This window comes from Capricornis sumatraensis, chromosome 1, assembly GCF_032405125.1.
Source record: "Capricornis sumatraensis isolate serow.1 chromosome 1, serow.2, whole genome shotgun sequence".
In the NCBI taxonomy this organism is placed as follows: Eukaryota; Metazoa; Chordata; class Mammalia; order Artiodactyla; family Bovidae; genus Capricornis; species Capricornis sumatraensis.
The window spans coordinates 231960747-231974961 of NC_091069.1; the positions used below are offsets into that span (position 1 = coordinate 231960747).

At 35.9% G+C, this 14215-nt stretch overlaps 1 protein-coding gene across 5 annotated transcripts in view; it reads right to left on the minus strand.

The window, feature by feature from the left end:
• Positions 1-3808: 3808 nt before the first annotated feature.
• Positions 3809-14215, minus strand: part of U2SURP (U2 snRNP associated SURP domain containing) — a 50259-nt gene continuing 39852 nt past the window's right edge. For 4 of the 5 annotated variants that reach the window (XM_068989425.1, XM_068989382.1, XM_068989311.1 and 1 more), the window contains 4 exons: positions 10197-10307; positions 7563-7681; positions 6148-6324; positions 3809-4993 (listed from right to left, as the gene is read on the minus strand). In XM_068989425.1, coding sequence (XP_068845526.1) covers positions 4855-4993; positions 6148-6324; positions 7563-7681; positions 10197-10307 — 546 coding nt within the window. In that variant the 3' untranslated portion in view covers positions 3809-4854. The remainder of the gene's footprint in view (positions 4994-6147; positions 6325-7562; positions 7682-10196; positions 10308-14215) is intronic. The other variant, XM_068989434.1, reaches the window with a different exon arrangement.

The window sequence follows — 14215 nt, forward strand, 5'->3', positions numbered from 1 at the left end:
ACTCGAAATAGAAAATGCTAATGTGCCATTTGGGAAAAAAACTTTTCTAATTGTAAAAGGAAATACAGAAACTTTCAAGAAAAAGTAGACTTGAAAAAACCAACTCACATGCTACCACATGGATGAACCTGAAGGAACACTATGCTAAGTGAAATACGCCAGCACAAAATGACAAGCTCTGTATGACTCTACTTATCTGCAGTATCTGGAGCAGTCAAACTCACAGAAACAGATAGCAAAATGGTGGCTGCCAAGTGTGGGGAGAAGGGAGTAAAGCTGTTTAATACATACAGAGTTTTAAGTTTGTAAGATGAAAAGTTCTGAAGACAGGTTATACAACAATGTGAATATACAAACACTACTACACAAAAATGGTTAGGATTTTTTTGTTTCTTGTGATTTTTGTTATGAGTATTTTATCACAATTTAAAAAATTTAAAGGAACCAGTGAATTATGTTTAATGTGATGAGGATACTATGGTTATGTCTTATGTCATTTAGAGACTAGTAAGTGGATTATCTGTAGACTGATGGGTACCAGGGAGGCTCATCCTATTATTCTATTTTCACGTATGTTTGAAAATGTCCTCAATGAAACAGAACTTTTAAAAAATGGAACCAAAAAGAAAATGAAATTTCCTGATCAAAAAAATTATCTATCATGAAAATATTTTATTATGGTTTAAACATGTAAAAATGTAGAACATTTTAGCTACAACTGATAAATAAGACACATCATTTATTTCACTTGGGAGAAAGCTGCTGAAAACTAGATATGGTTTGCTGGGCTTACATTAGAAAAGCTGTATGGAGAAAATTACATCAACAGTCTAAAGTTTGCTATGAAAACAATGTATTTTATTAAAGTAATTAAAAGTCAAAAAACAACAACAAAAGGGAAATTCCACAACCTTTGTTTGCAACTATATAATCTTTATGTAGAAAAACTATAAAGTGACAGTCTGGAAAGCAGCTCCACAATAAACTGAATCCTTACATCAAGAGTAACTAAAATGATGGAATCAGTTCACCCAAAAGAAATTTAGTCTTGCCGTAGAGTATTTCAGCTGAGCTGATTTCAACTATATTATTCTCATTTCTGAAAAGTTGTCTTTCCTGATATTTCAAATTACCAAAGATACAACGTATAAGAGCCTGCTGAAGTCAAAAGAATAAAACACATACTCCAAGCACAATTACATATAAAAATGAATGAGGGCTTTTTATCTACAAAACTATATAAATAACCAATTACACACATAATCCGTGTACACTGACGCTCCATGAGGTGGTACTGAATGAACACTTGAGGCATAGAATTTTCAACACTGGAACATGGCTCACTCTGGTCAGCAGCGCATTCCCACCTTTTAGTCCAGCATCACAACACTTCCCCTGGGATTTGTATTTGTGTCTTATCTAAGTCCTGGGAAGTCGATAACAAATAAAGAAAAATGCCGAAAGGAAAATGAACGAAATATCATCTAAAATCTATTCTAAAACATGCCTGTGAAATATGAACAAACCAAGCATTTTGTGAGTTTTTACAGTCATGTTCCTTTAAACTTATATTAGTGTCTTCATTAGTACCTGCACTGAATTTTCTGTAGCTTTTCCATTAATATAAAATAGAAGAGGAAAACAACAAATAAAAAAAGCTTATTTTCTTAGAAAAAAAGTGGTACTATTTATTTTAAAAAACAACTTTCTCTGCTAAAGAAATCACACTATTGTGATCATCAAAATGGGTTAAGTCACTTTGACAATACAGACTTATTTTATTTTTAATAATCATAAACTATTACCATGGTCATATAATTTTTCAGAACTTATGAACACAATGGAGACAAATATGTACAGAATATTTCTAATAACCTATATTAGATCATAACTGTTAAAAATATATTCAAGTACTCAAGAATATTAAAGTTTGGGGGAAAAATGCGAAAGTCATAAGCATTTCCTCCCTCTTAGATTCTTTAACTGGGATGAGAGTCTCATGGTAAGCCCATAGGAATGGTCTGTAATAAAGAAAAATTAGGTCAGTGTACAGTAATTTCTGCACACTTCAGCAGAAATGGCAAGAACACTTTGAGCCAAATGGAAGCATTCCTTTGGGTCAGGGCTTTTTGTTTTCGTTCTTTCATCTCTAACTTCTCAACATGTCACAGTTCAGAAGTGCCTATACACCTACTAACAGTAATAAGAAAATACAAAATCAAAGAAAAGATTCACAGACATGATTCTTTTCAACCATAGGCCACCTTTGATAAGAAATAAATGACCATTTTTTAACTTTCTCTCACCTGTTAAAGAGAGAGATTAAATGGTATTAACCTAGTAAGGAATACCTGGTTTATGTTGGAGGGGAAGAGTTTAAGCCACGCCCTTTATAAAGTATAGATAACAGAGGATTTCCTCCTATATGTAGCTTTTGGGGAGGACAGAACTGGAACAGGGTATTTCCTATAACTGAACAGTCATGCCTACAAACACTTTCATGAAACTGCAGAAATTGTGTTATCTAACTAAGTGTTCTTTAGACAAGAAACAATGACTACTATGCTCTTATAAAAATATGGTAGAATATCCCCCCCACTCCCATTCACCAATTACTGACCATTAAGCTTTCACTGAATCCATAGAGAAACACACTTACTCTGGATATTTTCTCATTAGGTAAAGCTGGAAATTATCTAACAATACCACTTGCAATTCCAGGAAAAAAAAAAAATCCAGTACAATCTAATACGAACACTAGCAAACTTCACAGAATACATATTCTATCAAGCCTACAGAATCCCCATCCATCACCCAAGTCAGTCTTATCCACTGCATAAATGATGTTCATTAGATATCTAGATGCAGATTAAAAGAATTGCTACATTCTACTGCAGTAGAAAAAAAGACTACAAATAAGCACTCAAAACTGACCTAACAATGTCTACTCACTCCTGCTTCTCCAGGCTACTTTAAGAGACAGAAAAATAAGCATAACTTGCAATTTGACTGGCAAAATCACTTCCTGACTAATCATTTCTAAGCCTATACTAGATACCAATGATGATGGAATGCCCACAATCACCAGCAACTCAACCTTATCGTTATTTCTGCAAAGGAAATTATATAAAATACCATTCTCCCAGGCAGTGAACAAGGGAGAAAAACACATTCTTTAAAAATGGCTATATTTGTAGGTTTTTAGAAACCAGCACCAAATGTTCATGTTTAATTATTCTAAGCAACATTTAGTAATTAACTAAATGCTTACCAATACAGACAAACAAAAGAGTGAATGATAAGGAAATAATTTTCAAGCAATAGTGCATGTTGTTAAGAACCACTAAGTAAAATAATTTGGCACATTTCTACAGCTTTTGTAGGTTTGCCCAGTTTGGAAATAACATGCCTCACTGCTCAGATAATATTCCTACTCCTCAAATCATGAGTACAGGTTTTTAATTTTGTGACTAGGCAAGACCAAATACAACAACTTGAAAAGATACTTTTAAAATACAAGCTAACTCAGAACAATCTGCTATTAGAACCGTTACTCTATTAAGAAGGGAAAAAAACATCAAATCACTGTAAAAAGTGTCTAAATGAAAAACTGAAAGCAAGGTTCACAAACAGTAGCATCAGTTCAAGTCTACATAACCCTTTATTACACTGTAGCGATATTATGTTCAACATTACATAAGTTTTCTTATGTCTTCCTCACACTGCAATTTATTCCCACTGTACAACAGATTTCAACTCTGAAAATGGTTTAAATCAACTTTTGCATTTTTAATTTACAAGCCATTGGGTGTTATGTTTCATAAAAATTTCTATCATTTTAAAATTCTACTTAAAAGCTAAACCTAAAACTAAATCCTTTAAAAACAAAAAAACCAATGAAGGTGCTTTAAACAGAACCTTGTAGAAATATTCTGATACCAGTGTTTGAAAGAGAGCCTACAGAGGGCTATAAAAGGGCAACCTTCGTAAAAAAAAATTCTATGGCCAATTACTGTTAAATTCTTTTAAATAAATTTTTCTAATGATAGAAAACTAAATCAAAAGATGGAAATTTAATATTTCCCTGAAAATAAGTAGTTGCTCAGGAGATGGGTTAAGTGTATTGAAATCATATTGCTTCTTTGGAAAAAAAAGAGATTTTAGCCAGGCATACCATTAACAAAAGACCACGCATATCTGCCTAGTCTTTTGATCACTGGGTACTAGTATTACCCAAGGGAACATTACCCAAGAAATTGGTTGGCAAGCCTACCAAATATGAGTCTTGGGTCCCTAAATTTTGACAGTCATCTTAGTAAATACAAAACTTTAGCCACTTGAACAATGAAGCTTGTAAAGTGCATTAGGTGTAAGAAACACAACAGAGGTGCTAAACTCACTTAGCAGGATTTTAAGGGACTTGATGTCATCAATAGGGCAAAAAAACAACATTAAAGTTTTCTGTTCAGATTTTATTTGAAATCTAATTCAAATTGTCAAAGCTACAAAAGGGGGGAAGACATCTGTATTATTTTTTCTAAGTCACAACATCCTAAACAAAATACTACTACTGCCAGCAGATCCATTATACACATTTCTGATGAAATTCATTAGCACAATAAAAATTTCATCTTGAGAAACAGCCACAACAAAAGTAATTTATACAATATAAAACAACAACAGGTCTACAGATGCAGTTACTTATGAGTTTACACATGCATTCACAAACAAATAAAAACCCCAGGAATGCTCTTTCATTAGATTTTTTGTTTTTTGTTTTTTTAAAAAAACAGACCGTTCAGGCACAAAACAAAATCGCATTTCCAATAAGTGAGAGCATCTTAAAAATTTATGTCAGTGTTTGTTTTTCTTTGACTTTTTATGAGACCTGTGTGGAGATCGGGACTGGGATCTGGATTTCTTCCCTGATTTTTTAGGGGATCTAGACCGTGATCGCCTAGATCTTTTAGGTGTCCTTGAACCAGATGGAGATCTAAGGAAACAAACAAAAACAATTTAACCAAAGTACTCACATGATCAAAACCAACTATCCTTAAATTATCTAAAATGATCTTTAACAGGGCACAATGAAAGTCACTGAAATAAAAAAGGCTGTAAACGTCCCAAATTTATTCTGTGCCTATTGTATGCGTGCGCACACACACACACACACACACACACACACACACACACACACACACACATTTTGTACTTCCTATGCATCACATCAGTGATTATCAGTAGCATGCATGCCAAAACAGACTCTGGAGCCCTACCACTGCTCTACTGAATCAAACTCTCGAAATCTGCATTTTAACAGCTCCCCAGATTATATAAGCCAAAGTTCAAAATGGCATCCAATAGCATTCACAAAACTTTTGAACGCAGTGGCTTTGCAGCCTATCTTCTTGAGAGGAAAAGCACCAACTACTGCAATTTCAAGGGAATCTTTTAAGACAGCACTCTGTAAGTGCTATGCATTAAAATTATCAAAACAAATAATTATATAATTTTCATGAATATATATATAATATATGCACAAATACCATTCAGAAAAAAGAGTTATCTGTTATAGAAAAATTTTACTAAAAAATGGCTACAATAAAAACGTTTTAGGATAAAAAGCAGTTTCAGCTCTCAGGAAAACTCTATAAAACACCTAGATAAACGAAACACTTCTGGAACACCTTTCTGGAACTTGGAGGAAAAAGGTACAGAACACACTAAATTAAACGCTGAAGAAATAGTCTATGGTATTTATGTCCACAAGTCTACCCAAGAACTTGCTAATAAGATTACTGCTAGGTGGGGAGGGAACATGTATTTTTCTTTCAGCCTTGACAAAAACTAAAGAATATTCCACAGAAACTAAAGAACAGAAAGGAAAGAAAAGCAGCTATTCCTACTTCACAGAAAACTGATGTTTAAAATTCCTGGCTGGTCTTTACGTGTTGGAAGCTTTCTTGTGCTTTAGTCATGAGGAGACTGAGGTGGGGAGATGGGAAGGAAGAATCTAAAATGAAAGTATATCTGTTTGGTTTTCTAAAATCCTTTCAAAAATGGCTGCCAAACAAATTATTTTCAAAAGCTGGTGGAATGACAAGGAAACTGGCATTTGAAATATTACAAAAAATGACTTGCGTTTACCTTTTGGCCTTTTTGCTAACATCTCTAGGAGAATCTTTGTGAGATGACCTGGACCGTGAGCTCTCTTTATGAGATCTTTCTGAACGCTCTGATCGCTCCGATTTTGGTGATGGGGATTTCACTCGTCTACCACTGCTACTGCGAGATGGGCTAGGGGATGTACTGTGTCGCCTTTTCCTATGGAACAAAGCCCCGAAAACATCCCATAAGTGAGCAAAGGATCAGGTATATCATTTTCCTTCTACTAAATTAGCTTTTAATTCCTATCAGTTTACACTATCTTTATTTTCACTAACTTTATTAATGTTATTTTCCAACAACATTCAAAGCCTTTTACACTAAGAACAAAAAAGTCTTAAAGATAGGCTGACCGACACAAAAAGCTGAATTCAACTAAATTGGATTTTTCTCTGCTTTAAGACAGATTATTGGAACAGTAGTCAAAATTCCATCAAGGTCTCTGATTAGATGATAGTGTTTTTTTATATGTTAATTTCCTGCTCTTGAAAATTTTTTCCTTTTGTTCGATCTGGAAACTTACTGTGGTTAAGTATGAAAATGGGGCATCATGTAAGCAAGTTATTCTTAAATGATTGGGGGTAAGGGGGGAAAGGAAGAAGAAGAAGAAAATAAAGCAAAAGGAGAAATACTTTTAACACTGGGGGAATGAAGGTGAAAGATTATCTGGGAATTCTTTATAGCATTCTTAAAACTTTTCTATAACTCTGAAATTTTATCAAGATAATAATAAATGACAAAAAAGTGATGGATTTACTACTTTACCAATTAGTATAACCATGTTATCTTGTAACTATATGAAGAGTGGCTAACCCAAAATTTTTTAATTTGCATTTGCTTGGTTTTTATTACGAAAATCTCAATTCTAAAGTAACTTTCTCTACTAATCAGAGATTTAGGAACTGTAAAAGTAAGAAATAAAAACTACAAGAGAAATGATTTTGATTAGAATGAAGACTTAAAGTGAGGACCAAGCCCTACAGCCTAAGTACACAATCTCCCTTAACAAACAGGACTGGGAGACTCAAGTTTACAGGTAGCAGCCTCAGCACAGAAGAAAAGCTTATATTGGCAGTAACAGGTAAGATCTAGCAAGCTGCTTAGTTATTTAAGCCTTAGGTTCGATACCTAATACTGTAACTGAATTCTTGCCCTGAACTAAGGTTAAGGTACCTTATGAACCATGTAAAGGGATGATGTCCCAGGTAACTAAGCCTAGTGTCAAATGCCCCTTTGCTCAGCTAATTCTGCCTTCTGCAGGTAGAACCCAAACATGTTTATCATACACAAAAAAAACCCCTTTCCAATCTGTTGGTTCCAGTGATGAAAATATTACAAAATGAAACATGATTCCAAATCCTAAAGTCAGCATAGGCATTAAATGAGAAATGTTATACCTTTCTTTCCTTGTTGGAGTACATTCATCTTTCTCCTTCTTGTCTTTGGATCGAGATTCCAGTTTTTCTTTATCCTTCTTATCTCTTTCTCGCTCTCTTTCTAATTCCTTCTCTTTCTCCTGTTTTTTTTTTTTTTCCAAAGAAATATTTAGTCATTAAAAAACACCAACCTGGTTAAGCTCATTTATGTAGTAATATTTTCCCTTCTAGTTAACTATTTATAAAATTACTACTGAAGGTATACCTACTCTTCCAGAAAGCCAATCATTTCTACTTCTCTACTTACACTGAATGATAATAATGAGACCAGCAACAGTGGCTAAGTATTTTGTGAATGCCTACCATAGGCCAAGCAATTAATGAACAACTTTCCATATACCACTGCATGTAATTCTTCAAAACATGCCTATGAATAGTATTATCCTCATTCAAAACATGAAAAATGAGCCTTACAAAGGCTCAGTGCCATGCCTAAGGTCATAGAGGAATGAAGTCAGGATCTGAGCCAAAGCTCTAGAGTCAGGGCTCTTAAAGAGTGCTGTCCCTTCACTTAAAATAAACAAACTGGAAAAACAATATGATGACCTTTCCATCTCAGACTACTATAAAACTGTCAATAGTGATTCTAATTATACAGCAAACTGATTTAATCAAAGGAAAGCACTTATTAACATACTAAAAAGGAGAAAGACTTATTCACAATAAATGTCTAGCAAAAAGTCTTAGTATTAATAGTAGGAAACAAGTATCAATCATATTGGAAATTTATAAAAGTACAAATTATAAATCCTAATATAAAAGTACAAATTGATTAGATGACTATATAATTACATAAATCAGAAAATTCACTTATTTGCTTATCCCCAACTGCTACAACTGCCACTTCTCACTTGAAATTATGACTGCTATTGATAATTAAGGGCGTGGCTACTGACAATGAACCCACTAAGCCAACTGAGCTCTTCAAAAACAAGAATTAAAAAACAATACAATTAAATTTCTCTATGATTTGTATGCATCAAGAAAGGTAACCGATATCTGATAAAAAAAGCCCATACCAGATGCTGGCAAATGTTTTCTGTAAAGGGCCAGGTAGTAAATATTTTCTGCTTTGTGGGCTACAGTCTGTCAACTTTATAACCGTAGTCCAAAAGCTACTACAGATAATACATAGATAATAACTGAAGGGGGGGCATGGCTGTGTTCTGATAAGTTTATTAACAAAAATGAAGTGATGGTCATAGTCTGCCGACCCCTGGCCTATGCCTTCAAAAAAACACGTTCTTTCTTCCAATTATAACCATGGAGTGCAAGGAGACTAAAATGGTAATAAACAGGGCCAGTGGGCACCTAGAGGTACAGTCTTCCATGCAAATCAAACACTTGCCACCATCCCCAAAGGGACTCAACAGGGTTCAGATATATCTTTTTTTTTTCATCTCATGTATCTTTTCTCCAAATACAAATTTACAAAGTGATGTTGAAGAGACCAACTTCCTCTGGTGATCTGCAGTTACATTTTCCTGATTGATACTTCACAGGAATCAGACTACAGTTCACTTATAATATTTTAAACACTTTAATATTAAAAATTAATGTTAACAATTATTTAATTCTTTGCGTGTGTGGTGCCAGTGGTAAAAAATCTGCCTGCCAATGCAGGAGACACAAAAGATGCAGGTTCAAACTCTGGGTCAAGAAGATGCCCCTGAGGAAGGCATGGCAACCCACTCCAGTATTTTTGCCTGGATAATCCCCATGGACAGAGGAGCCTGGTGGGCTACACTCCATGGTATCACAGAGTCAGACACAGCTGAAGCAACTTAACACACACATACACAATTATCTAATTCACAATCCTGCAAAAACTGGACCATTAACCCAGTTTCACTGAGTAAAAGCAGGTTTCAGTGATGTGCCCGGGCATGCACCGCAGAGTAGCACCAGGAGTCCCCATGCTGAGCAGCACCATAGCTGCTTCACCACACCACTGCTCCCACCAACATGAGTAGCTTCGGATGACTCTAAGTTCCCTTCTAGTTGTTGCTATTTCTCTCAATCATCTTTTTTTGTAATAACAGTCAAGATGTAGGTAAAAATTAGTAACAGTACCAATCAATAAAATTCCTAGGTTCTTTCAACAACTATCCTGTGGGCTTCTTGTGTTAAAATTCCCTGTATATCCCTACACATCTTTTGATGTACAAGAATACAAAGTCCCTCAAAAGCTTAGAATTCACAGATGAGGTATTCTCCCTCTTGCTGTTCCTCCTTGGACACAATGGAAAAGTAGTCCTAACTCCATCTCTGTCTCTGTGCCACTACTTAGGGTTGTTGGTCACAAATGTAACTCTTTCTATAGGACCCTCCAGTTCTGAAAGTGTGTCCTTAACAGGATGTTATGCTCTACAAGGATCCAGAATAAAAGAACATGGTGTTGTTCTGAAACTGTTTTCCAAGCTGAACTAACTATAAAACATCAAATCCCAGATGTTCCTAATTATTTACCAGTCTTCAGCATTTATATAAAGGATATAATTTGAAAATTCTCTTCCTTAAATACACCAATATATCAATATTACAGGCAGTCAAACATAACTGAAAAATGCATAATTGCGTATACTTATTCCTTACTCGCTGAAGAAGTTTATCTCTGTAGTGTTCTACTTGTTCCTGAAAGCTCTGGCCTGCTTTTTTAGGTCTTTTTCCAGATTCCAATTCATCTTGAAACTTCATAACTTTGAGCTGTGAAATAAGACATTTTTAAAATAAATCTGTTTATCATTATAGCTTCTCAAGCAGCGCTTTGCTCCTTTAAAAAAATACTTTCTTCTTTGAAATGTGTATAAGAAGGAGAAACAAAAATAGCAACATAAAACATAAAAACATACAGTAACTGATTAGGACTCAGTCAAAACATAACATCAGTGTATATAACTCCCTAATCTGAAGGCCACTTGTGAGACAAGCCGAACTATGCAGAATTCAAGTGATCAGGCACGTGCCCATGTGCTCTCTGCATAGCCACACAAGACAACTTGAAAACCAAGACCTGTGCTTCATGCCCTTGAGAACGTACCTATTCTCTGATATAATGAGAATGAATTTGGTATCTGGTACCCCAAGTTACTCCAATACTTTGGCCACCTCATGTGAAGAGTTGACTCATTGGAAAAGACCCTGATGCTGGGAGGGATTGAGGACAGGAGAAGGGGATGACAGAGGATAAGATAGCTGGATGGGATCACCGACTCGATGGACATGAGTCTGGGTAAACTCCGGGAGTTGGTGATGGACAGGGATGGGATTCATGGTGTCACAGAAAGTCAGACATGACTGAGCAACTGAACTGAACTGACCCCAAATTAGAAAGGTAATGTTGTTAAAGGTAAGCATAACTTCCAGCAAGATAAGACAGTCAGCAGAACACAGGATAAACAACTATTAAAACAATCAAAGAGAGCAGCATTCTGGTTATAGCTCATAAAGCTGTAGCTTGAAGTGAAGTTTCACTCTGTTTACAGGAGAGCCTAATCACTCGGCATTAAGACATCCAGAAAAGGGTAAACCATATTCAAAACATACTTTTAAAGACACTAAGTACACAGTGATTTAAAAGAAAACAGAAAAATTCCCATTTCCTGTAATTTATTCATGTATGAACAAAGTTTTTTGTACAAAAGAATTCACTACAGCATTATTTGCAAAGGAATATAGACCACCTCCAGTTTATCAAGAGATTGCTAGCTGATTTTACATGTGTGTGTGTGTGTGTGTGTGTGCATTGTGACTGAGTGAACTAAGGGAAGTCAAATATACAGTGAATAGCATGAGGACTTAGATGATCCTGGCTGGTACCACAGGACTACAGTCCCAAACCTGTAAAACCTTGTTTCACTTCAGGTGGTCAAAGGGAACACACTTATCTGACACAATTATTACAGATGCAAACTTCTTTACCTATTTCACACTGTTATGCCCTTTAAAGGGACTAAATGCTACTCTTTTACTTGTATTTAAAAAAACATGTTTTAGTTTTTTCCTTCACTACCAATGAGGCTTTCCAGTAGACTGGAAACAAGCCATAACTTCCATTCAAAGTGGTATTTTCACCATGTTTTACTTCATGAACATTAAGTTTCCTGATTTTTGCCCCTTTTCTACCTAATTCTACTTCTATTGTCAGGATCATTTATAATCAGAGCTTTGAGGTTCTCTTCTCTTTCCTTAAAACTATTAAAAAATACTTGCATCGTGTGTGTGTTAACAACTACATTTAAAAAGATAGTAAGATGTAAGGTAAAAGAGGGTGGGGGCTTGGGAAACGCAAGTTTTCGAGTTCATCACTGTGTGAAGCCTCCCATGACTAAAACGGCTGTTCCAGAGAATGTATTTGTGGCAAATCAGTTTGAAAGTTAAACAAGCAAGAGTCAAACAACCTAAATGTTACTCCTGTGAAAGGCACCCCTAGAGTGCCTGTTGAAAAGTCACTATACAGTCCCTAGTTACATTCCTGCTGATGTGGCCTAACTCAGGCACAAGCGAAGTCCAGGGTGCCTGGAGGGTCCACAGGCCACAAAGGGTCCCAACTCAGAACAGCCCGTGCAATGGTTTGTTGGCCATCTCAAGTATATCACCTTTCCCTTCAACTATTCACTCCTTCCTCGGGGGTCAGGGCAGAAAAGGGATCTTTCTACTTCAGCAACAAAAGACCCTTCGCCTGGCTCCCCACCTAGTGTTCCTCTCCAACCCTTACCGGTAGAAATGGAAACAACAGCAGATAAGAAAAGGTAACTCCAGCCCAGGCACTGTTCTAAGCAGAATCTGAAAGATTACAAACTTGCTTCCAGTAAACACTGTAAGATCACATGACTGCATATTTTCCAAGTGCTCTGCAGAAAATGTCAATATTTTATAATATAAATCTTTGGTTTTCATTAATTCCATGATAAAAAAAGGTTCAGCTATAGACATCTTTGTAACAATACATTTGGGGACAAGAAGAGCTTTTAAAAAGAAAAACTGCTAAGATGGTAAAGAGTCTGCCTGCCAAGCAGGAGATGTGTGTTCAATCCTTGGGTAGGGAAGATCCCCTGGAGGCTACCCACTCCAGTACTCCTGCCTGGAGAATTCCATGGACAGAGGAGCCTGGCGGGATACAGTCCATAGGGTGGCAAAGAGTTGGACACGCCTGAGCAACTAACACTTCCACTTTTTCACTTTCTTATAATACACATACCATATATATTGTAGTATACAATAAAACTAATTAGAATTTTATTCTTCATTTAAGGGATCACCAATAAAAAGGTATTCGCTGAACTCTAAATTCAGAAACTGACATTCGAATTTAGGGGCAGAGAAGGGACAGTACATGAATAAAGCTCATGAGCCCGGAGTTCTAGCTCAAACTGGCCACCAGTTGTGGACCCTTACTCCACATGACTAAATCTCAGAGTAAATAAGGGAAAAGAACAAATAATTTTAAAACAAAGCCAAGATCTACATTTTAAAATTAGATTTTTGGCTCACCATCCAAATCCCAAAAGAGTTAAGTAAATTGTGAGAGGGTAGCCACTATGAGTGCAAGAAAGACAATCACTGAGTATCTAGCAAAGAGAAGCCAGATTATCAAAGAGCATATAAAATAGGGGGAGAGAAAAAATATATATATACACACATATGTAAGGCGTGTTGTTTATGTACATGCATGTACAGCACATATACACACATATACAGTGTAGAATCATCCAAATTAACCAAAAAGTTAAATCACATGGCTTTCTTTCAAGTGAAGAGGAAAACAGAACACTGAGAAATAGTCTATTTTGGTATGTCTAAGAAGACAGTTCAATTATCAAGAAAATACATTTTTTTAACTGAACTCAGTCTTTGTTTCTACTCCAGTACTTCTATCAGGTCAGTGAGGCAGAGTTCTGTAAGACTGGGAGGAGTGCTGAGAGTTCAGAAGGGTCATGAGCAGCTTGAAAAAGGTCAACAGGTGAGTGCATTCACTGAGATAACACAACATCTTATTTTCCTGAAAATTTTATAAAGACTGTATATGAATATATCTCAGGAAAAATAAATCAACTTACTAATTCTGAAAATCCTCTCTACTTGTAACTGACATCACACTGATTCTGTGTAAGGTTGAAACAAAATGCTTTCTCTGTTTTTGGCTTGGTAATAGATATCTGAGAAAGAGGTAGGCAAGAACTTGTACCAGCCCCAAGAGCAGGTGGTGGAGAAATGAAAACTGGTAATTAATATGGTAAGGTATGGCCTTTCCTAGTGGCTCAGTGGTGAACAATCTACCCACCAACGCAGGAGACACAGGTTCAGTGCAGGAGCAACTAAGCCTGGGCACCACAATATTGAGCCTGGGCTCTGAACGCATGTGCTGCAACTACTGAAGCCTGCACACCATTAGCCTGTGCTTCTTCTCAAAAAGAAGCAACGGCAAGAAGCCCGTGCACCACCACTGGACAAAGTCCATGCAGCTACTAAGACCCAGCGCAACGAAAAATACATACATAAATAAAAATAAAACTACAACATGCAAGGTATTATAAGTGAATAAAGGAAAAGCACAGACACACAGTAAGCATATAAAATACTGTTAAATGAATGGACAGAGTATTACAATTCAC